Source organism: Leptodactylus fuscus, chromosome 1 (assembly GCF_031893055.1).
Source record: "Leptodactylus fuscus isolate aLepFus1 chromosome 1, aLepFus1.hap2, whole genome shotgun sequence".
Classification (NCBI taxonomy): Eukaryota; Metazoa; Chordata; class Amphibia; order Anura; family Leptodactylidae; genus Leptodactylus; species Leptodactylus fuscus.
In genome coordinates, this window is record NC_134265.1 from 35,071,293 (window position 1) to 35,095,404 (window position 24,112).

The following is a 24,112-nucleotide window of genomic DNA, read 5'->3' on the forward strand; positions in this document are numbered from 1 at the left end:
AAAAGAGCAGCCCGTTGATAAGTTTAACCTAAAAAAACGTATATGTAAATCATACTTACCATACCAATGGGCGTTTCGTACACCCCTCCATGTCATCCATCGTTGACGTCCTCCTTCTTTTGCGATTTTCCGCCCCCGTCTTCCTTTCTTCCAGCGGCTTTCAGCTAAATCCCCTGAGAACTACACAGAAATGGCGCCGGAGCCCTACTTCTCTGTATGACCTCCTCCTCCTTGCAATTCACCGCCTCCAAGTGTCTTTATTCCCGTCGGTTTCAATCGAAATCTCGCGCATGCACAATAGAGCTCTTTCCGGAGCGCAACTGCGCACGCTCTCGCGCTATTTTTGTGTAGGGAACTGCTCCGTTCCCCTGAGAACTAAGCGAGCGTGCTGTGCATGCGCAGTAGAGTCATGCAGTTCTCTACACAAAAATGGCGTGGGAGTGTGTGCAGTAGTGCTCTGGACAGAGTGCTACTGCGCATGCGTGACATTTTGATCAAAACCGCCGGGAATAGAGACACTTTGAGGCGGTGAATTGCAAGAAGGGGAGGAGGTCTTACAGAGAAGAAGCAAGAGAGGAGGGCATGAACAAGCTATGACGTGGGGGTGCACGGAACGCCCAGGGTGCATGGTAGGACTGGTTTGCATATACGCTTTAACGGTAATTCATTAAACTTAATTGATTAAATTTAATGCTCCTTTAAAGGGGTTGCAACAAGTTTTGAAGCAACCTCCCACCAATAGGATAAAAAATGACTTGGTAATCCATAGGGGTATGACTGATGGGACCGCACCAGTTCTGAGATTGAGGTTCTGGTTCCCCTGTCATTCCATTCATTTTTAGTGGGAGCACCAGATGTAGCAAAATACAGAGCTCAGCTATCTCCAGTGTTCCCATAGAGAATGGAAGGAACGGCGGGTACGTTAACCTTGCTGTTACATCAGGAGAAGGAACCAGACAGCCGTTGTTGGGATGGGTGATGGCCAAATCATTCTAACTGGTTCCATTTATTGGGGGTCACAGAATTTGGATGACCTTCACTCAGTCCATGTCATTTTAGCTGTATCCTAAGCGAGCTAGCCCCTTGTCCCCATCCTGCCCCCACCAGTGGTAATTCTTGTGCTCTCTGTAATCTACACGGCTGTTCACACTGTTGTCTGCAGATCTGTCCTGGGGCCAAGCAGCTGCTGCCCGGGCATTTCACAATAAATGCTGTCACCCTCTGTTTCTCTGCCAATTGGAGATCGCGTTTATGACTTTTCCATTAGTCATTTATACGTTTTCTCAGGATTTGACAGAAGACTTCATAATGAACAGTTTTATGGCTTCTCGGCCTGATATTAAGCTTGATCTTATGTTTCACCCCGTGCCCCTGCACCAATGTCATGGAGTACATCTGTTTGCAGATCTGTCAGGCCGAAGCTGCAGCGTATCACATCTCTGTCTCTGTTCTTTAACAGGTTAAGAATGAGGAGGATGATTTTGGATGGGGCGTGGTGGTCAACTTCTCTAAAAAGTCCAATGTTAAGGTCGGTGAGATGTTCATGTGCTTGCTATTGTCTGTTTGTTTTTACTATAAAGGGATATGTCATCACTTAAAGGGATAGTTTGATGTATGTACACAGTGACTGCACCAACAGAATAGTGAGCGCAGCTCTGGAGTATAATACAGGATGTAACTCAGGATCAGTACAGGATAAGTAATGTAATGTATGTACACAGTGACTGTACCAGCAGAATAGTGAGCGCAGCTCTGGAGTATAATACAGGATGTAACTCAGGATCAGTACAGGATAAGTAATGTAATGTATGTACACAGTGACTGTACCAGCAGAATAGTGAGTGCAGCTCTGGAGTATAATACAGGATGTAACTCAGGATCAGTACAGGATAAGTAATGTATGTACACAGTGGCTGTACCAGCAGAATAGTGAGTGCAGCTCTGGAGTATAATACAGGATGTAACTCAGGATCAGTACAGGATAAGTAATGTAATGTATGTACACAGTGACTGTACCAGCAGAATAGTGAGCGCAGCTCTGGAGTATAATACAGGATGTAACTCAGGATCAGTACAGGATAAGTAATGTAATGTACGTACACAATGACTGTACCAGCAGAATAGTGAGCGCAGCTTTGGAGTATAATACAGGATAAGTAATGTAATGTATGTACACAGTGACTGTACCAGCAGAATAGTGAGCGCAGCTCTGGAGTATAATACAGGATGTAACTCAGGATCAGTACAGGATAAGTAACTTTCCATGTAGATTATATCTGAATGTAAACTGTGTTTAAATAGTGATGAAACGTGAACATTCTCCAGTCCATACGGCAGCAGAGCGGACAGCTGGATGTCCTCTAGGCACAGCATGTAAACAGCTGTAATCTCACTGAATTGGGTTTTTAAGCATGACTGATGTTCTCCTATGATCGTTTCAATAAACATCATAGTCCAGCTTTCCATTTGGAAGTGTAACTTAAGTGACTTTTCTTGTAATCTTTTCTCTTTAGCCAAATACAGGAGATCTGGATCCTATTTATGTGGTGGAGGTGTTGCTGAACTGCTGTAAAGAGAGCCTGAAAAACTCTGCGACCGAAGCGGCAAAGCCAGTGAAACCAGATGAGAAGGGAGAGATGCAGGTAAAGCGTGCATGGTGTTATCTAAAGATGGTTTAGCAGTCTTTTTGAGAGTAAGAGATTGATGGGAATCCAGAACCCAAAATTTAGACCTTTATAAAACTACTTGACATCTGGGTGTTGCGGTTTCCCCTGACAGTGTGACGTGTCCCTGCACAGTCTGACTGTGCAGGGACTCGCCCCCAACTGGTAGCACCTATATGTCCGTCTATACATTTCTAGGAGTTGTTACAGAGGAACGACACAACCGTTATCCCCAAAAACTCCAGAATTATTTTATGGCAAATATATTTATAGTGGCGTCGTCCCCCATAGTGATCTATGTTGTTAAAAGAAAAATGGAAGCTAAATAAATACTGTCAGAGGTATAACCTATCTGTCCGTTTAACGTATGTGCCAGGAAATCTCCAGAACAAACATATATTGTGTGAAAAGACCCCATCACCTACTGCCATATACTGAAATGTGTACCGTATTTTTCGGACTATAAGGCGCACATAAAATACTTCGATTTCCTCAGAAATCGAAAGTGCGCCTTATAGTCCGGTGCGCCTTATATAAGGCTTGAAGCGGCGGCACGCGAGGAGTTAAGCGGCGGCCGCCGGCAAAGTCTCCATGCCGCTTCCATACATTGCAATGGGAGCGCGCTATTCAAATAGTATTCGTTCATCTCTAACTATTTGAATAGCGCGCTCTCATTGTAATGTATGGAAGCGGCATGAAGACTTTGCCGGCGGCCGCTGCTTAAAGGGATTCTACTAGAGATGAGCGAGTACTGTTCGGATCAGCCAATCCGAACAGTACTCGCTCAACTCTAGATTCTACCATTAAAAGAACTTCTTCCCCCTAACCACGTCGGAATAGCCTTAAAAGACTATTCGTCTCTTACCTTTCCCATAGCCATAGCCCATGACGCATGCGCAGTCGGCTCTAACAGGCTCTCGCAGCCAGAGCCGACTGCGCATGCGTCATCCATGAGGCCCAAAGAAGACGACACGGAAGGCGCGAACACAGCTCAGGGAGAAGGCGGCGCTGGCTATGGGAAAGGTAAGAGACGAATAGTCTTTTAAGGCTATTCCGACGTGATCAAGAAGGAAGTTCTTTTAAAGGTAGAATCCCTTTAACTCCTCGTGTGCCGAGCGCTTCCATTCATTTCAATGGAAGCGTGCCATTGAAATGAATAGAAGCGGCTGGCACGCGGGGGGTTAAGCAGCCGCCGGCAAAGTCTGCCGGCCGCCGCTTTCAATCATATAAGGCGCACCGGACAGCGCTGCGCCTTGTAGTCCGGTGCGCCTTATATATGGACCTAGGCAGGACTATAAGGCGCTCATGGGTAATGCGCCTTATAGTCCGGTGCGCCTTATAGTCCGGTCAAAATACGGTATATCCTGGTTCATTGTAGGTGACTACGGCCATTGTGCTTAGTGTATGTGTCTCGCACAACATACGAGAGGCATGGGATAGATATCAGGCGCTGTAAATCGTGGCGTGTCTGTGCTGCCTGATGTTTGGCAGCGGACTGAACGGCACATTTGGATGCCACATGGTGAATGTATTTCACGAATACTGGAGCGATTCCCATGTGTTCCACTTCTTCTCCTCCGTCCTCTTTTATTGCTGCCCAGTTCAGTTAACACAATGAAAATACACGTAGATGTTTTAGCTTTTCGTAAAGTGGAGTGCATCTAAAGTCCATGTCCACCACTGATTTCTCCAGTTAAAGGGAGTCTGCCATCTCCGCCCATGCATATTCAGCTGCCACCACCTTAGTGATCAATTTCATTACCTTTATGTTATGTATGTCACATGTAAATTTGGAGAAAAATAACTTTGAAATTATTTGGTGCAGTGGGGGCGGGCCTTCAGCTATGGGAGCGCTGTTTTTGCCGATTACGTTGGATGAGTGGTGTAATAGCAATGCACGGGCATGGTAGGAGGTGGAGTGACTAGAACAGTGCTCCAGAGAGCTGGAGGCCCACCCCCAGTGCACCAAATGACATGTAAGGGCGGGTTCATGTCTGCGCCCCGGGTCTCCACTTTCAGTTTCCGTCTTCTGCCGACAGGAGACAGAAACCCGACAGACTGTGTCCGCCTGTGAGCGTTTTGTGGTCTCCGGCGAAACCGGGTTTTTTTTAAACTGGACACAAAGTCCTGCATGGTCGACTTTGTGTCCGGTTAAAGAAAAAAAAAAAAGAACCGGTTTTGCTGCGGAGACCATAAAACGCTCACAGGCGGACACTTTGCAAAAATGACTGCCAGTTTCCGTCACCTGTCCAGTTTCTTGGGCAGAAGATGGAAACTGAAAGCGGAGACCGGGGCGCAGGTGTGAACCCGCCCTAACAAAGGTATGTTGTTCATCACGGTAATGTTCTCACTATCACAGTGGGAGAGGTTGTACATGATTTGGGGGGAGGTGATAGACTACCTTCAATGTATATTACAAAACATGAACCAAATGGCCTGTAAAAAGAATATCCTCCTGCTGTGTGTATACAGCTCCTGTACCAACCTGTGTTTCTCCGTGGTTACAGACTGCAAACAAATCCCGTTGTAGTCTGATCCTGCAGTCATGCTTTCTTCTGTCTGTCTTGACGTACACTGGACAGCTTTGCAAGCCAAAGTTCCTTGTAGGGTATGAGGATCAGGCATGTTGGATTTCATCATGTGCAATCTTTGTGTACAGAAGATTGTAGGAGAGAAGGAGATAAGTTTCGGTATTAAAAAAAACCAAAACACTCATTCACACTGCCGAGCTAAGTGTGCATGTATATGGAGAGATCAGGAAGAATAACAGACTAGCGGTTGCAAGTATATGGCCAGCGTTAATGTACTGGAATGACTGTCGTTCATCCTGCACATGTGTTAGGGTAGTGACGCCAGTGTGAGCGAATGACAGGAGGAGCAAAGGGGTTTTTTTCTGTGTAAACCTTTACACGCCGCCTGGCAGGTCGGGGAGGAAACGCCAGACATCATGGATTATTTAGACACATCTGAAGAGAAATCGTGTCTGGTTCTGTAATAAATGATAACATGTCTGACAGGGAATTAGATGCAGACGTTCCTCAGTAATTCTTCTGGAAATAATGTGCTGTTTGATGCAGACGTAGATAAATCCCCCCCGAGAGCAAGTTCACACTCGCGTTTCTCGTCAAACACAATCCTATTCGTTGAATTCATTGACGGCCTTCTGTGTATTTTACGTTAAAGGGGTTTTCCTGCCCCAAATTAGTTTTCCTGTGGATAGGTCTGTCGGGGGCTGACACCCGGACCTAGGTGTTGTAGCAGCCGCTAGTATATAGGTGTTGTCTTCAACAGTGCAAGTAATAGGATCAGCACCTTACTCTGGACTGATGGGTTTTCTTCTCAAAACAGCACCCGAGTGTCCGTTGTTCTGGTCCGACACATGGACTGGACAAATATTTGCATCCTCAGCTACTGAGACCGCATAGAACTGTATAAACACATATCCCATTGCTGAAGATTTACAGATTTGCTCCAGATGTTTACACGCTATATGAAATGTGTATGTATGGCTGCTCTAAGCTGTGTAGTCCCTGTAGATGTGCGTGTAAGTGCGGGGACAGGGGTGACAGTCCCCATATGGGCCACTCTCTGCAACTTCTGTCTCTCTCCACTGTTTGACTGGATGTATACGTATTGCATAAAATGTTTTCTCCATGTAAGATCATTGCCAGCTATTTATAACCCCGGCGCAGGCATTCCTCTAGTATACACAATCCCATACAGTCACACGTCAGGGCTCAGGGTTGATCCACAGCAGGTCTGTGCGAAAACGGACTTGTCCTAACTTATTACACTTACAGCACTTACTTTCCCATGAACATAAACTTAGTTATATCGGTAGACAAAAGTGACACATTTTTGCAAATATCAAGAATTTTAAATGATGGCAGTGTGTTAAAGATTTCCTCCGACCATCTTGGTGGAGATGTCTTATGTTTTGTTCAGTCGCCAATGGATATGACCATGAATGTAGGAACTTTCTATGGTCTGGGACTGGTGAAAAACTCGGCCATGATGTCCTTATTGTGGACAGGTTATCAGGAGGACACTACATGTATGAGAAGATAACCCGACCACAATAAGGACATCATGGCTGGTTATCAGGAGGACACTACATGTATGAGAAGATAACCTGATCACAATAAGGACATCATGGCTGGTTATCAGGAGGACACTACATGTATGAGAAGATAACCCGGACACAATAAGGACATCATGGCTGGTTATCAGGAGGACACTACATGTATGAGAAGATAACCCGGACACAATAAGGACATCATGGCTGGTTATCAGGAGGACACTACATGTATGAGAAGATAACCCGGACATAATAAGGACATCATGGCTGGTTATCAGGAGGACACTACATGTATGAGAAGATAACCCGGACATAATAAGGACATCATGGCTGGTTATTAGGAGGACACTACATGTATGAGAAGATAACCCGACCACAATAAGGACATCATGGCTGGTTATCAGGAGGACACTACATGTATGAGAAGATAACCCGGACATAATAAGGACATCATGGCTAGTTAACAGGAGGATCCTACATGTATGAGAAGACCATCTGGACACAATGAAGATATCATGGCTGGGCTTCTAACCATAGAAAGTTCCAGGATTGGAATCTCCATTGCATTGTGTGTCAAAAATCTCCAGACGAAAAAGTGCCGAAAGGCTAACTCTTATTTCCAGTGGTTTCAGTATAAAGCAGTGGACACCCGATTAATCCCATTATAGTTAATGGGGTCCATCGGGTCACTGTAGTAGAGGTCCGTTTATCCGTTGTTTTGGTCCTCCTCCGGACCAGAGGAGCGGATAGGCCACCGCTAGTGTGGTTAGAGAAAATCTAAAAAAAATTCTGCCAAATTTTTAACTATTTAACATGCAAAAATATTTAACTTTAAATTGTCTACAATGGTAAATATGGTTGTTAAAGGGATTCTATCATTGGAAAAACGCGTCTGAATGGCCTTTACAAAGGTTACTCTACTACTAGCTTTACTTCTTCTGTTGTCCTTGCCATTTCTTTTTAGACTTCTTTATGCTAATGAACCCCATGGAGCACCCTGAGCGTTCCCCAAGGCCTCAGAGGACCCCCACGTCATACCTTTAATACCCCCCGCCACTGCTTGTTCTCAGTCTGCCCAATGATAGAATCCCTTTAATGGGAAATCCCTAGAAGTAAAAAAAAAATTCCTTCTGGCAAGTTGTCACATAGCAAATTGTATGATTTCTGAGAGAGCTTGGTGACTACCAATATGACCCCGGTGACTGCTTACAAGTAGACATTCTGATTGTGTGGTGGCCAAGCTGGGTGAGAATATCGTCCATACAGTGACTTCATATAGAGGATCCAAGATGGTGACGTTTCTTCTTTTCCTTTGCAGGTGGTTCCGGTGTTGCTGCACTTGCTCTGCGCCATTAGCAGTGTGCGGCTCTATATCCCCAAGGACTTGCGGCCTCTAGACAACAGGCAGAGTGTACTAAAGTCTATACAGGTGAGAGAACGGGGTTTCTGACAACCCCCTCTAATAGTGTGCGTTTTTTAATAGTCGTCTTTTCATACTTTTGTCATAAGGTGGGAAAAATCTTGTGTATAGGTGTGATATGTCCTATTGTCAGTACTAGGCTCTTGTGATTGCTTAGAGGAGTTGTCCAGAATTGGAAAAAAAGGCCATTTTCATCCAAAATATAGCACCGCTCAGGTCCACAGGTTGCATGTGATGTTGTAACACGGCCCATTTATTTCACTGGACCTTCAGCTGAGCCGGAGATTGGTCCAGACCGCTTTGTAGCGGTGAATAAAGAGCCTTCACGGACCCATTCATTTACTTCACTGAGCCCGGGCCGCAACACTGACAAGAGTACAACCTGTCTTTGAGTTTTGACTCCATATATCTGACACTGAAAATACACGGCTGTGTGTATGGGGCTATAGGATACAACACCGCTCACATACTGAATGGTCATGTGCATGAGAACTTGGTGAGCATTAGAGATGAGCGAGTACTGTTCAGATCAGCCGATCCGAACAGCACGCTCGCATAGAAATGAGCGGCCGCCGTCAAAGCTGAAGTACCAGGTGCATCCATTCATTTCTATGCGAGCGTGCTGTTCAGATCGGTTGATCCGAACAGTACTCGCTCATCTCTAGTGAGCATGTATTTGTTTGGATCTGGTTGTTACAGAAAAGGGTTAATTTTTCTCACTACTCTTCCAGTTTTTTTTAGTTTTTTTTTTCCCTTCAAATATGTTGGCACTTGCCGAGATTTCCTTTAAAATATTTTAATATATGTGGTCACATCCACAGAAATTCGGCAGCACTTCTGCAGTCCAATGTGGGTTTTTTGGTCGTATTTAATGACTGTGTTGGAATCGTCGCCGTTCCGTCAGTCATCGGAGCCATTGTAGCAACTATCTGGTAATGACTGTATGCTGGAGCGCTTCCAGTTGTGGGATCTCTCTGGCTCCAGCAGCCATGTCCTCAGCGCGGCTTCCCTTACTCTGCATATTCATCACTATGTGATCCGGGAGTTTTAGCAGATGATTTTGTCTTTCCTAAGTCTCTTAAAATCATAAAACACACTAAAGGCCTTCTAGGGATTCTCTAGGGGCTTTTAGTTGTTGGATCTAAGGAGTTTTAGTCTGGTACTGACCCAGGTCATGTGATGAGAAGCAGCACCCGGTCCACAGCAACTCTCCGCATCCTCCCGATTTCTCCACTTGTTACCGAGGCTATGGGGTTTGGCTTTACCATAGTCCACTATCCCCCGTAGCACAGGTAATTAGAAAGTACTTCTGCCAGGCTCTTCATTCTGTCAAACCGGCGCACAGACGCATCTTCCTTGTGTCAGTCGCTGCGCTAAACAATACAATATAAACGTACACCCTCACCACCCCTATACCTCCGCACCTCCCCCTACATCTCCTCCCTCGTCCTTATTTACCACCTTAACCTTCCTCTCCGTTCTAACATTGATCTTAGACTTAGTCGAACATCCCACTCCAAAACTTCTCTTGTGCTGCATCGGTGTGTTGGAATGCTCTACCCTGGACAATCCGATTTCATACCCAACTACAGCAAAACGTCCCCAGAATCCCATCTGTTTAGGCGGCATGTCCTGCTCACATTGTTCTTCACCTCTGCACACTTGGCTAACATTTGTTATAGTATGTAGTATCCTATCCTTCCTCCTTAATTCCTCAGATCCGGACCCCTCCATCTAGAAGTTACCGTGCACTAAGTATCTGTATATTCTCAGTGGCTGGTGCTGGCTCATACGGCCCTCTCTTACCTCTTGTGTCTCCTATCAACTCATAGATTGTAAGCTCCTGTGAGCAGGGCCCATATGTTTGTGGAGAGCAGCCATGTTAATAGACTGTCACTAGACACACATGTGAAGTGTTTGTACAGATAGTGCCATCCCTTCCTTCATGTGCAGATCTAGGTGGCACAGACATGTGGTATGTCTCCTCATATAGGCAACTGGCACAGCGGGGGGTTAATGGAGTGCTGTTGCACGCTACGTGCTCACTATATGTTACATAGCGTTATTTGTTGCAGTAGGCCATGCTGTATACACTTGTATTTACTGCAGAAATAACAATCGGGAATCCAATCTGTCTCCAGGGCTTCGATGTTCGGAGTGGGAGTCTTGTTTATATGGATTTTATGACCATGGGAAAAGCTTTTATTAGATAAGATGACCGATGATATTCCGCCCTTGCATTCCTTTCCTTTCCCGTAATGCTTACCATCGATCAAAAGAAAAATAATGAAGTTTATCAGCTTATCTTTCCACTTCGGTTAGAGCGGTCTTCAGGGTAGAGTAGAGGATACTAGGGAAGATCTTGCTGTCTTGTCAAGGTGACTGTAATTTGAGATGCTTGCTATACAGTATACTGCCTGTCCAGACTGCACAGACTTGTTTCAGGTCCTTCTTACTGGGAGGAGATGTGAAGGTTTATTTGTTACCTGTATACAGTAGAAGTTTACCAGTGCTGTCAGATCCTGGACCATAAACTAATCACTTTTGCCACTTAAAGGGGCCATCTTGTCTGAGCTTTTCTAGACCTGCTCTGTACAGGGAGGGTTTAGATAAGCTGTGACCTCTATTGCGACTCCAGAAAACGGGACTTTAACTCTCTCCTTTTGACCATTTTGCAGGAGGTTCAGAAGCGCTTCCCCGATGGTGTCCCCTTATTGGATCCCATTGATGATATGGGCATTAAAGATCCAGGCCTTAAAAAAGTGATCCAGAAAACCGAAGCCTTTGAGCACAGGATGTACTCGCACCCCCTCAACAATGACCCCAATCTGGAGTCTGCGTATAAACTGTGTGAGAAGAAAGCACAGGTAAAGCCCTCTTCAGAGCTATCCGTGGGCGCGGGTTGGTGGCCATTTTGTAGATCCATATGATGATGTTCTCTGACTTGAATTGCAGATTGCTGTGGACATACGGGCAGCGAGGCGAGAACTGAAGAAAGCTCGCACCGTGTTACAGATGGATGAGCTGAAGTGCAGGAAGCGCGTGCTGAGACGTATGGGTTTTGCGTCCTCCGCTGATGTTATCGAGATGAAGGGACGAGTGGCTTGTGAAATCAGCAGGTGATTCTCTTTTTAGTAGGAAATTTATGGTTTTTGAGTTTCTGGGGATGTGGTATCCAATATATTCTGATTACCAAGGTTGCAGGGAATTGGGATACCCAGAACTCCCAACTACTCAGTAGAATGAAGTGGTTGTACAGGATTAGAAAGATTGTCCCTTCTGTACATGATAAATGTCATCAGACCTGCCCACAGGTTGTCTGGTACTGAATCTCCCCAACTAACGTCAATGGAGCTCTTCTGTAAACCAGGATCCAACCTATGGACAAGTGTGGTGCTGTTTGTAGAAGAAAGCAGCCATATTCTTATATTATTGTACAACTTTTCAAGGAAAATTTAATCACCTCTGCCATCTGCAAGTCTTTGCGTCCTTCAGTAGTCACCACTTCACTGATTCCTGTGCAGTTGCCTTTTTTTCTGTAGTCCTCACCATTCCTGAGCTGTCATTGCTGTAAGTTTCAGTACAGTTAGGCTCTCTACTCAGGTGGGCGGACCTAGGTTGTCACAGAAAGACAGGGACCGCCCACCTGAGTAGAGAGCATAATTCTACTCAATCTTCCAGCAATGATTGCTCTGGAACGGTGGGGGCTAGAGAAAAAATTCCAACTGTGACAGAATCAGTGGGATGATTTCTATTGAAGGATACAAAGAGTTGTTGAGGGCAATGAAGGGTCGTTTTTAAAGGGGTTGTCCCGTCACAAGGATCCTATCTATAATGCTTGTAAATGTGAATGTAAGACTTTTCCTAAATACGCTGCTTCAGCAAAACTGCTTTGTTTGGCCACTATCTCTCTTTATTCATTTTTTTTGTGGCTACAGCCCTGACCTAGCTGCTCCTGAGTCAAGTGATGTGTCTGCTGCTCTCAGAGGGGAGGGAGGAGGGGCTAAGTACACGGGAGCGAGCCTGGAGGGGGGGGGGTAGTTTACACTTTGGGGGAAGGGGCCGCCAATACAGGGTTAGACGCCGGCACAGGTGAAGCCAGCAACATGGCTATGCTTCTGTCCTGCATGAAGCAAGCAGCGGCAGAAGCGATGCTGCTATTCCGGGGCGGAGGAGCGGAATAACAGCATCACTTCTGCCGCTGCTGTCTTCATGCAGGGCAGAAGCATAGCGATGTTGCTGGCTTCACCTGTGCCGGCATCTAACTCCCCGGCATTCGCTGTAATAGGCGGATGCTGGGGACTGTTAGACGCCGGCACAGGCACATCGCTATGCTTCTGCCCTGCATGAAGACAGCAGCGGCAGAAGCGATGCTGTTCCGCTCCGGGGTCACATATGCAAAGCTAAGCGGCGAGATGCCGCCGGCCCTGCGTGCGCGCTCATACACCAGTCTAGCCTTCACAATGCTAATACAGACCCGCAGGGTGTCGGGTCTGTATTTGCATTGTGAAGGGTAGACTGGTGTATGAGCGCGCACGCAGGGCCGGTGGCATCTCGCCGCTTGGCTTTGCATATGTGACCCCGCCCACCAATGACGAGACAAAGCCGGAAGACAGAAGATTTTAGAGGAACGAAGACGGGTGAGTATGCGACGTGGGAGTACCCCTTTAAGCAGCCCTGTGTAAAAATAGCATAAGGGTCACCAGCCATCATATTGTAGGCACATTTCGACTTCTCCTCCACATACTCGGGCATAACATTGGTGCGTTAAAAATATGACCTTTGCGAGTAAGGAGAACTCGCTAATGGATAATCACAAGTCACTTAATATCGGAGTGCCCCTTTATAACTCATTTTCAGGTAGCTTTCAGTTGGGGTTCCCCTTCAGTCATCGCACAGTATGATGGCCGCCGCCATGTATAACTCTGGTGTTTGTCTCCTTCCAGTGCCGATGAGCTGCTCCTTACCGAAATGATGTTTAATGGCCTTTTCAATGACCTGACGGCAGAACAAGCGACAGCCCTGCTCAGCTGCTTCGTGTTTCAGGAGAACGTAAGTTTAGATTCCCAGGCTGTAGCGCTACATGCTGATGTTTATTCCTAGCAAGATAAATTGTAAATTGGTGGTGGGTTTCGTGTTCCGTCCCCTAAGCTACGAGGAATGTAAAACCTCATGTTGGGTTGGTTTCCATGGCTGCTGAGGATTTCGTTGGAGAGGAGAGCACAAGTGCAGCCAACTCTCCGCTGATTCTAGACATTGGTTGGGGTCCCGGTCTCTGGATTCCCTCAAGAGATGTTTTAACGACGAACACAAGTCCCTGATCACTGGTATCCCCACTAATCGCAAGAATGGGCGACCTCCGTTCACTTCTACAGGACTGATGACGTTGGCTGAGCACGGTGCCATAGAGGTGACTAGAGCAGTGGTCATGCATGAGGCCCCCGGACACGTATTCATTATACCATGTATTTTTGGGGGTATCCCTTTATAGAGTATCATTTATCATATGTACTCCTTTAAATTTAACAAGTCAGTTTATATTATAGGGATCTGTAGTTAGAGGGATTGCCTGGTTTTTCAGGTCTCAATAATGGTTGACCTATCTTTAGGATAGGTCATCAATTAAAGGGGTCTTCCCATCTCAGTGTTTCAGCTGTTTGCCTGCAGTCTGCTCTTCTCACTTCCTGTATTTTGCTTCCCCCTATTTCCTCTTGCTAAATGGAACACACAACACTTATGCAGATCAGATAATATGCAGATGCTTGTGTCTGTGTGTATACATAGTGATAAGAGTCCTGCCGGCAAGAGCAGCGAGTGAGTGATGTCACTTGACCTATAGGTCCGTGGTTATAGAACGCTGTGTAAACAATGGGAATAATAAGGTCACATAGCAGGCAAACAAAGCAAAATATTTAGGAAAAGGCTTCAATTTGCATAAGCTACCAGTATAGATAGGATCCTTGAAACGGGACAACGGCTTTAAACAGCACCTGAACCGCCGCCAATCTTTAAAGAGGTTACAGCCTCTTATGTACTTTTGAAACACAGCTCCATATATTTGTACAATGCCTATGCTTGGTATCACAGCTCAGCCCCATTCACTTGAATGGGACTGAGCTGTGATCAGGCCATGATGGATTTGTAGAAGTGGAGTGCAGGGAGTTCTGCTGCTGCTTCAGCCAGCAGATCCATGTGGGTCTCCAGTGTTGGACTGTTGAATTTGATATGTCATACCCTAGGGACAGGTCACCTGAAAACCCCTTTAAGGATCCTCAACTATTAGTCAGAGCTGAGAGTGGCGACAAAGAACGTCGGTTCCCCGGACATACAGTCCATTGACTTTTATAGTGACTTCAGTTCTTTTTCTTTGTGGTGGCTCTGCAGGCAAATTGCCCACCACCTCCTGTGTTCCCCTACAGATTACAGTATATCACAGATCGTGCGGTCACCGGACACCTTATTGTCACAGTCCTACTCTAAGAGGGATTGTCCAAAGAGAGAATCACAGACAAGACTTATAAGTGTCTGATCAGTGATGGCTCTGACCAGTCGTGGCAACAGTGCTCCAAGATGGAGATTATAGCCAACCCCTCCCCCCCTGCAGTACTGAGCATCAGATCTGTATATTTAGTATTACCTACTCCCACGCAGTCAGGAGTTCGGGCTAGCTGGCAGCGGCGGCCATATCTGTTGTCACCTATCCTTCATAGGATCAGATGTAACAGCTGGAGATTTACCTTGTGGTCAGAATGGGCGCCCTTCCCATTAGTTTTGGGATTGGTACAATTGCATTGATACTAGTAGTGAAGGCTGGGCTCCTGGTGGCCATGCGAGCTCTCGGGAGGTGGGAGGGCATGTAGAAAGCAAACATCACCCCTCCCTCGCTGCGCGCACATCAGTCCAGCTGGAGTCCGGGGGCATTTTCTCATTAAGTTCGGTGTTTGTACAGCTGTGCTATAGAAGTATATGGGTGAGGAGGGATGCCCGGGCCCACAGCACACTTTACAAGGGAAATGCTATCAGTGGGGGTGGGGGGTGGTATCTGTTTAACTCATGAAACGCTAAATGAGGCAACGTGGGTCACAGTCGTTACATATTAGATACCTAGCAAAAATAGTAGAGAGTGGCTGCACACCCCCATTCCCAGGATCAGTGAGGTTCACTTATCGGATAATTTGGATCAATAAAACCAAAAAGTGTCATATAAAGAATTACGGATCTATTTGTAGTATCCATAGTTGTAGAAGATTCATTTATTTCTCTTTTCTTGCTCTAGTCCAGCGAAATGCCGAAACTAACCGAACAGTTGGCAGGACCCCTGCGACAAATGCAGGTAAGTGCTCTGCTCTAGAACCAATACTAGAGATACATTGCATCACGTAGTAAGTTACGGCTTTCTATAGGTTTTCCATGTAGCTTAAAGGGGTTGTCCAGGATAAACTGATAATTAATCCCTAAACTAAACTCCCTCCCCCCACCTAACTTATAATTTTACATCAATTAAAAAAAAAATCTTTCATTACCCATATCCCTGGAGAGGTCATGTCACCGCTCCAGGGACACTTTCTGATCATCCGGTGATGTTCCGTTTTACCACTTCCGAAACAGAACGTCACCATCACTCTTCCCCTTCCCCTATCCCCTGCAATACTTACCAAGCCTTCCTGTGTCCGGGAAAAAATCCTCCTCCTCCTCTTCTTGTCTTCTAGTAAAGGGTTGATTAGCTTAGCTAGGGAGACGGGGAGAGTAGGAGGGGCTAGTGATGGGCGGGGAATAATAAACTTGGCGAGCTTAGTGGGCAGGACACAGGCAGGGTGGCTGGAGGGTTTTGTAACGGAATAACGCGTGGTTCACATCTTGGTTCGGTAATCCGTTTGTGGAGTCCACATGGGGAGGAGTTGGGGGGGGGGGGTGGTTAATGAGAAGGAGTTAGTGCAGCAACGACACAGGAAGCTGCTAACAGCATTGAAACAAACAAAGAGGGTTCAGCAGAAACACTCAGAAATCACTCCAATAACTGCTGAAGGTAAATGGATTAGCCCATCAGTAGCACTAACAGACCTTTATTTAAGAAAATAAAAAATTCTGCCTGGAAAACCCCTTTAATGTAACATGTAGTGACGGGTGTAGTTTATATAAGAGTCCCGCTTTGTCGTATTGATTTACGTCGCTGTCTACACTACGTCTGACAGGCTAATGGCAATACTTTATAGCCGCCTGCAATGTACAGAGGTACAATTATTAAGACATGTAACACCATTGATCTCTGTAACCATCTGGACAGGAAACCGCCCGGAGGATTGCGAAAGTCTCAGCTGAAGCCAAGTTAGAAGTCGATGAAGAGTCCTACTTAAGTTCTTTCCGTCCTAACCTTATGGATGTCGTCTACACATGGGCCAATGGCTCCACGTTTGCTCAGATTTGTAAGATGACGGATGTTTTTGAAGGTAAGAAGCAATGAAGACTGGTTACATCTGCTAAACACTGACCTTACCTAATGCCGCATAATACGGGTGTCCCGTCCACATTGCAACGGGAAAATCAACATACAATTAATTGGCCTAAAAAGACAAAAAAAATTACGTCTCGTCTGTCCCTCAGAAGTCAAATACTGCCACCTTCCTTTCTGTTCCCAGTGTCCGTTTACTCATATAGGGTATGTGATCGCTGCAGCCTTAAAGGGATTCTACCATTAAAACCTCTTTTTTCGTGGATAAGATGTCGGAATAGCCTTTAGAAAGGCTATTCGTCTTTTACCTTTAGATGTGATCGCCGCCGCGGGCGGGCCCAAGCGCTGGAAATGTGATGGGGGCGCCCCCAATGCTGCTCGAGAACAGAGGCGTCGCTGGAGCCTATCTTCAGCTGGATCCTCCCCTTCTTTCGTTGTCTTTCTTCGGCGTCACCTCCGACGCCTGCGCAGTTGGCTCTGCCAGTGAGACACTAGTAGAGCTGATTGCGCATGCCGGCAGGCGGCCATTTTTCGGAGGCCACTCTTGTAGTTCAATGCAGGAGTGGCCTCCCAAAAATGGCCTGCCGTCTTCCTCCTGGAGGTGACTCAGTTGGAAGATGTCAGAGAAGGGGAGGATCCAGCCAAAGATAGAGGCGTCGCAGGATCGTGTTCTCGAGCTGCAGTGGGGATGCCCCCATCACATTTTCATTGCTGGGGCCACCCTCATCGCTGTGAGAGAACTCATTTACATACCGGTAAAAACGGTATTTCTAAGGAATGGCGCGGCGGAGATCACATCTAAAGGTAAGAGACGAATAGCCTTTCTAAAGGCTATTCCGACGTCTTATCCACAAAAAAAGAGGTTTTAATGGTAGAATCCCTTTAAATGTTCACCAGGCCACACACTGACCCTAAATAGTGTCTAAGTGGTTTAGAAGAGCTTTCAGGTGGAGCGGTCATGGCTTTCTAACCATAGTCTCCAGCAGTAAGGGGTTAACAGCAGGCGTGGGGTTCGGATGATATCAGACACCATTCCATGTCTCTTAGTAAATAACCTTCAGTAAACTAATCCTCCATTAATTGTGATTTCCTGTGAACTCTTCTTTCATCCTGACCATGATGGACTCCCACGCCTCAGGCACGTCCATGGTCAGAAGTCAATGGCCGGTTTTGAGCTGACCTTGTGTGTTTTTTGCGCTGGAAGGAGGCTTTTATTCAAACATGTCCTCTGAAGTTTCTTATTTATGTCGTAATGGCTTTCACAGCGGGTCCTAGAAATCTGAGAGCTTGTCGTGTCCCACACTGTGCCGCTTCGGCTCCTTTAAAGCAGACCCAATGTGTTTTGTCATTCAGTCTAAGGGTATGTTCACACGGCAGATTCAATCAACTCCAAATTCTGCCTGGAATCTGCCCCCCTCCTCCCCCCATTAAAATGAATAGGAGGCAAGCACAGGTAATGATCCTGCCAACTGTACTAAGACCTGGAGCTTCTCTTTTCAGGTAGTATTATTCGTTGCATGAGACGACTGGAAGAACTACTGCGACAAATGTGTCAGGCCGCCAAAGCGATCGGAAATACAGAATTGGAGAATAAGTTTGCAGAAGGTAAGTGCACACCGATGTCATTGAATGGGGACCTTGGGGGAGAACGGTAAGGGATGAAAGCAATTGTACTCCAGTCATGGTAAAACGTCGGCTACAAAGATGGCTGTCTCACCCTAAGACGCATTGACTTGGGAAACAGAACTCATGGCCGTAATGTGACTCAATTCAAAGTGCAACATTCTTATGGTCGTTGTGCTGTTCCATTCACTTATATTGTTGGAGCCATCTTTGGCTAAGGACACACAATAACTTTAGACATGAGCAATGTATTTAGTCCCTAGGCTAGGGTTGGGATAATGACATGTGGACACCCCCTGGCAGCCACAGCCCCTCTCTGTCTACACTCAGGATATCGCGCTATTCATTGTTACTTAGACCAGGTTGGATATTATAGAACCCTGTTATAACCATTCAGGTGTAACTTGTCCGCCCCGCGTACCTGATCCTTCCCAATATACATGACCATATCTGTAGTGTGCCAGATTGTCTGACTCGGCTGTTCCTTCCGTCTACATCAGATGCAGAAACATAATACGAGCATCTCATTAGAATAGGAGAACAAAGCAGAACATGGCCGCGCTCGGCGTGAGACACATCGCAGTCCAGACCTTCGCTCATGGATTAGAATAACAGAGCCGGGGCCCCACTGAGCACATCCTGTGGAGAGCCCTGCAGGCCCAGGACGGCCATGGACACTTCATTCCACACGTGACATGACCTCATCCGCTATTACACATTTCAGAGTGTTCCTGTGATAAACCTCTCCCCAAAGTCTAGTTCTGACCCCTCTTTATTATTCCGCACAGATTTGTATGTTGTGATTATATTCACTTCATCCATTTTTGATGTCTTTCCCATTCACGCTGTGCTATCGCATTACATCACCAGATTAACCCTGCGTTACGGCCGCCGCCTGCCAATAACCAGTGCTGGCAAAAACAACTTGTGATAAACATTGATCCATTTTAAGGGGTGTAAACAGCGCCTCTCTTGTCTAGTGACAGGAAACCTACAGCGTTCAGCCATTATATATGGGCCCTTGATTTATAGCTAATATCTCCTCAGGGTTGGGTCACATCTGCGTTGGTATTCCACTTGGGGAATATCAAATACAACTGCAAGTGGTGTGCGGTAAAAGCACACGGATCGCCATAGACTATAATGAGGTCCATGCGTTTGATGCCAGATCTCCGCAGGGAACATGCGGACAGGAAAGTAGTTCACAATCTACTTTCCTGTCTGCATGATTTATGCAGGCAGTGTGCAGCAAGCACATGGACTCCATTAAAGTCTATGGGGTCTGTGTGCTTTCTCTGCACAGCGCTTGCAAATGCGTTTGTTAATCCGTTCGGGGACACCCCTTGAACGGATTACCAAATGCAAATGTGAACTAAGGGTCAGTCTTCTCCGATAAATGTTTACTTTATTCCCACCATCTGCACTGTAGTCTGATATATGGCTGTATACAACTGCAGGATCTGACCACACTGCAGTTGTCTGTTGCCATAGGGTCACCCCCTATCTGCATGGGCCCCAACACTAGATATTTTGTTTAGTGTTCCCATATATACCACAGTGTGCGCATCCAAGTTGGAGCAGAGTTTATCACGGAATGTAGTCTATGACTTCCATGATACATTCACATCTCTGGGGTTTTGGCAGATCCATTCCACACTATAGAGTAGGCCATGTTATCAGAATGGATTCAGAAACCCCGTAGATGTGACTGTATCTTGTATGTCGTCTAACTACATCTTGTATGTCAAACTCTGCCCTGACTCCATTGCTCACTGTCACGTTCCTGGTTGGTTCACGCGCTGACGGCCACTTTCTCGGTTCTTTCGCCTTGGTACATGTGGGCCATTGTGTCTACCTTGCAGGAATTTTTCAATGTCTTGCTGTATTGTTCAGCTAAATCTGGTGGCGACGCGTCCTATTATAGCTGCAGATATAAAGGAATAGTAATTGTCGGGTGGAGCCGTCAGACCTCACACAGTATAATTACTCGGGCTTTCTCACGGCGCCGCCTCCGCTCGGTGGGGGTGAGAACATGGATTGCTTTCACAGCGAGAAGTATAGTGTCATCTTACAGCTCCTGGTCTGCTCCTTTGTATCAGTTTACAAGGTGTTTAATACTCCATAATTTTTTTCAGGAATTACCAAGATCAAGAGGGACATTGTATTTGCTGCCAGTCTCTACCTATAGTGGAACGTCTATGAAGCCCCTTCTGTATTGAAGCTGTCAGTGCATGGAGTGTAAGCTCCTTGGACAACGAAAGCATCAAAGTCCAGACTTTTTTTTTTGCTAGAAACCTTTTTAATGTTTTGGTGTTATAAGTTTGCAGAACAAGCGTCGTTCGAGCAAAGCAATATAATACAAGTGTTTGTTTGTACATACCATTTCCACACTATTTTAATAATAAAAAAAAAAATATATATATAAAATTTTAATACCACATTTCATTCTTTTGTCTGTATAGTTAAGGCTCTGTGCACACTGGTGTCATGGCGTCTAAACCCATGACTGATCATGTTAACATATAACCTGTTTTTCTGAATCCTGGATCTCCTAACAGACCCACCAGTGTGAACAGAGTCTAATAAAAGCAACAGGGCTTGTCCAGGATTACAGAAACAGGCACTTTTTTTTTTTTTTTTTTGCAGAGACAGCTCCACACCTGTCCATGGTTGTCTGGTATTACAACTCAGGCCTCGTTCACATCAGCATTCGTATTCCATCCGAAGTAGTCCGCATGAGGACCCCCCCTCCTAATTGAAATACTGAACACAATAGCAAGTGGTGTGCCAGTGACAGCACACAGACCCCAGACACTATAATGGGGTGTATGTGCTTGCTGCCAGATCTCCGCATGGATCATGCGGACAGGAAAGCGGTTCACAATCTACTTTGCTGCCTGCATGATTCGAGCAGGTAAGCACACGGATCCCATTATAGTCTATGAGGTCCGTGTGCTTGCAGTTGCGTTCGGGATTCTGTTCAGGGGGATCCTTCGTGAACGAGGGGTCCGCTCAATTGAAATGAACAGGGCCAGGGTGTAATTCTCTACATAACCTTCAGAGGTGTGTGGTGCTGTTTCAGAAAAAAAAAAAAGTGAGCCCTATTTTTCAGATTCTGTACAAACCTAATAAACTTTATTTTTAAAGCTATAACATATACATAAAAGGTGATCTTTATAACTATATACAAAGTGGGCATCCAACAGGTATAGCAGCAGCTGTCCATTGCACATGTTGCTTTACACATACGGCCTTCGGCAGCCTCTTCGTAACCCGTATTCAGGCATGAGAATGCGGCATCGTCACCCGTGCTCCCAGATGCTGCCTTTTCATATCGAGTCAGGCCACAAAAATGGCTGCTTGAGTGGTGCGTACAAGACGGGTGCAACTGAAAGGCTTAAGTGCTAGAGTGCCATGCAGGATTAGCCTCTCCAGCACTGACAGGGTTAAAGGCTAATTAAAAGGAATTAAGAGCTTAATCTCTTAATACTGTGTAAAAAAAAAAGCGGGATATGTTTCTCTTGGAGAGAGTGGCTTTCAGGGCTGGTGACTGTTGCCATAGTGGTTCCCATTGGTTGATGTCTCGTGCAGGGTCGTGTGCGAATCTTCTTCTTTCTGATTGAACCCGCTTTTCTTGACTTTGAAGAAATCGGAGACGTAAAGAACCTGCGAAGCAAAGAGATGTGTCAGCAACGCGCGAATAAACAAACTACACAAAATCAAAAATCTGCTTTTCTGGCCATACGGTGTCATCATGGGTGATGATGGAACCGGATATTCCGGCCGTGTTCTGCCCCATCCCTCCATAGGTAATTTCCTGTACTACTATAGTAACGCCAACCCCTATAGTATACATAATTAAGTCGGCGAGGGCTTTGGGTCACATGACCCGGCGGTCCATCACTTGCAATAACCCTGGGCAGACAAGTCAATTACCAACCCAGTTTAATAAATTTTTGCCTCAAGCGTTGCCAGAATTGTCCAGAAATGTAGCTACACTTTAATGCAGGTTGTAATTAAAGCCGTGGCTGCCGGCAAGGAATCTGGTATAATTATCCCTGTTATATGGAGGGTTCGCTTTGATCAAAGAAACTTTGTGCCCACAGATAACAGTTGTCCTGGACGCCATGTTCAGCTTCAGTGGTCGCTGAGAACATGAAAGATCCTCATTAACATGTGCTAAATGTTTCCAGGCACAGGAATAGCAGGAGAGTCTCAGCCCCTCTTCTGTATGATGGCTCTAGTGTCCAGCTGGGTGCCACAGGACGGAGCAGGCATGGAGATCATAGCACCAAAACTGGGCCTGACCATCATCTGTGACAACCTTCGGCACTCCCGCTGCTGTGAAACTACAACACCCAGCATGCTCCATTCACTTCCATGCAAGTATGCATGCTGGGAGTTGTAGTTTTTCAACAGCTGGAGCGCCAGAGGTTAACTATCCCTGGTATAGGCCATCAGTATTAGCCACGTCTGTCCATCCACCACGTTGCAGGGTCTGTTTTTGCCGTTCCATCCCATCAGCCCAGCTACGGTCACTACTATTAGTATAATGTGCCCAGGACAGAAAGAGAGATTATCCAGGCCTATAAGGAGCCAAATCTTAGCTCATCCCCCAAGTACTAGGAGGATACAGCATGTCCATGGAGAGTGGTCTGAACAATAAGGCTAATAGGGGCCACAATACAGTACACAGAGCTAATGCCGGTAATGTCACCTCAGCCTGCCCTTCAGGACTAGAGATTTACATACAAGTTTCGATCACAAGGTCACAGGCTGCACCGATCTAATACCCAGATTGTAAAGAGGGACACCGGCCTTATAGTCATATTCACAATTCTCTGCTGTTCTTTTATTGAGCCTAGTTGGTTAAGGTATGTTCACACACACAAGTGTAGTCAGGGAGGGGGGAAAAAAAAACAAAAATCTGCAGGAAATTGAAGCAGATTCTAAAAAGGGAAATTCACACGACAAAGTGAAGAAGAATTTCAAGCAGACAGCCAGCTCTGATTCTTTTTCTTTTCCATCCTAAGGATGAGGCCCCACGTTGCGGAAATGCAGCTTTTTTTGTTGCAGATTCCGTTGCGGTTTTTTGAGCTAAAGCCAAGAATGGCTACAAGAGGAATGGGAACTCGATAAAAAAAAAAAAAAAAAAGTTCTTATACTTCTCCCTTCTGCTCAATCCACTCCTGGATTTGGCTCAAAAAACTGCAGCAAAATCTGCAACAAAAAAAGCTACGTTTCTGCAATGTGGGGCCTAAGACAGATTCCCAGAGCTGAGCTTTTAGTTTTCGGCTGTGGATAAGGCCCAGCACTACGTCTCTAACCCGTGGATTCTACGGATGAATCAGCGACAAGATCTAGCGCTACTCTGATCTCTGCCTTGCATTGATTACAATGGAAGATAGAATCCAGCCTTTGAACAAGCCCTTAGGTTTCTTTACGATTAAGGGTTACTCTGACTGGTTAAACCCTTCCATTTAATTCATGGCAATGATCCAGGACTACAACCACCGATCACTGAGTGGGGCCAAGGCATCAGTATGAATCGCCTGTCACCCCCTGCAGTCTGTCATTTATCTAGGGTATAGATTCCGCATAAATGTTGTCCTATAGAAAAGACTGATACTTACTATAAGAACAGCAACAATGGCGCCCTGGATGAGTCCGACCAGCACATCGCTCCAGTGATGCTTATAGTCAGACACTCTGGACAGGCCAACGTAGATGGACACCGCGACAAGTCCGAACTGGATGGTTGGACGTAATAGTCTGGCCCAGTCTCCTCTCATCCTGGACTGAAGATACAACTGGAAGGGGAACAAAAAGAAATACAGGTTATACACAGGCAGTAAGGGAACTCTGACGTAGGTAAAAGA

At 46.0% G+C, this 24,112-nt stretch overlaps 2 protein-coding genes across 3 annotated transcripts in view; one reads left to right on the forward strand and one right to left on the reverse strand.

Annotated features, from left to right (window-relative positions):
- MTREX (Mtr4 exosome RNA helicase) overlaps positions 1-20,552 on the forward strand; it is a 51,331-nt gene extending 30,779 nt beyond the window's left edge. Inside the window, exons 18-27 of the mRNA XM_075269417.1 lie at positions 1,460-1,528; positions 2,514-2,642; positions 8,060-8,170; positions 10,840-11,028; positions 11,117-11,280; positions 13,108-13,213; positions 15,438-15,494; positions 16,446-16,608; positions 18,111-18,215; positions 20,369-20,552. Coding sequence (XP_075125518.1) covers positions 1,460-1,528; positions 2,514-2,642; positions 8,060-8,170; positions 10,840-11,028; positions 11,117-11,280; positions 13,108-13,213; positions 15,438-15,494; positions 16,446-16,608; positions 18,111-18,215; positions 20,369-20,421 — 1,146 coding nt within the window. The 3' untranslated portion in view covers positions 20,422-20,552. The remainder of the gene's footprint in view (positions 1-1,459; positions 1,529-2,513; positions 2,643-8,059; positions 8,171-10,839; positions 11,029-11,116; positions 11,281-13,107; positions 13,214-15,437; positions 15,495-16,445; positions 16,609-18,110; positions 18,216-20,368) is intronic.
- PLPP1 (phospholipid phosphatase 1) overlaps positions 20,510-24,112 on the reverse strand; it is a 71,352-nt gene continuing 67,749 nt past the window's right edge. For both annotated transcript variants that reach the window (XM_075269502.1, XM_075269495.1), the window contains exons 5-6: positions 23,867-24,043; positions 20,510-21,899 (exon numbers count right to left, since the gene is read on the reverse strand). In XM_075269502.1, the coding sequence (XP_075125603.1) occupies positions 21,771-21,899; positions 23,867-24,043 (306 nt within the window). In that variant the 3' untranslated portion in view covers positions 20,510-21,770. The remainder of the gene's footprint in view (positions 21,900-23,866; positions 24,044-24,112) is intronic.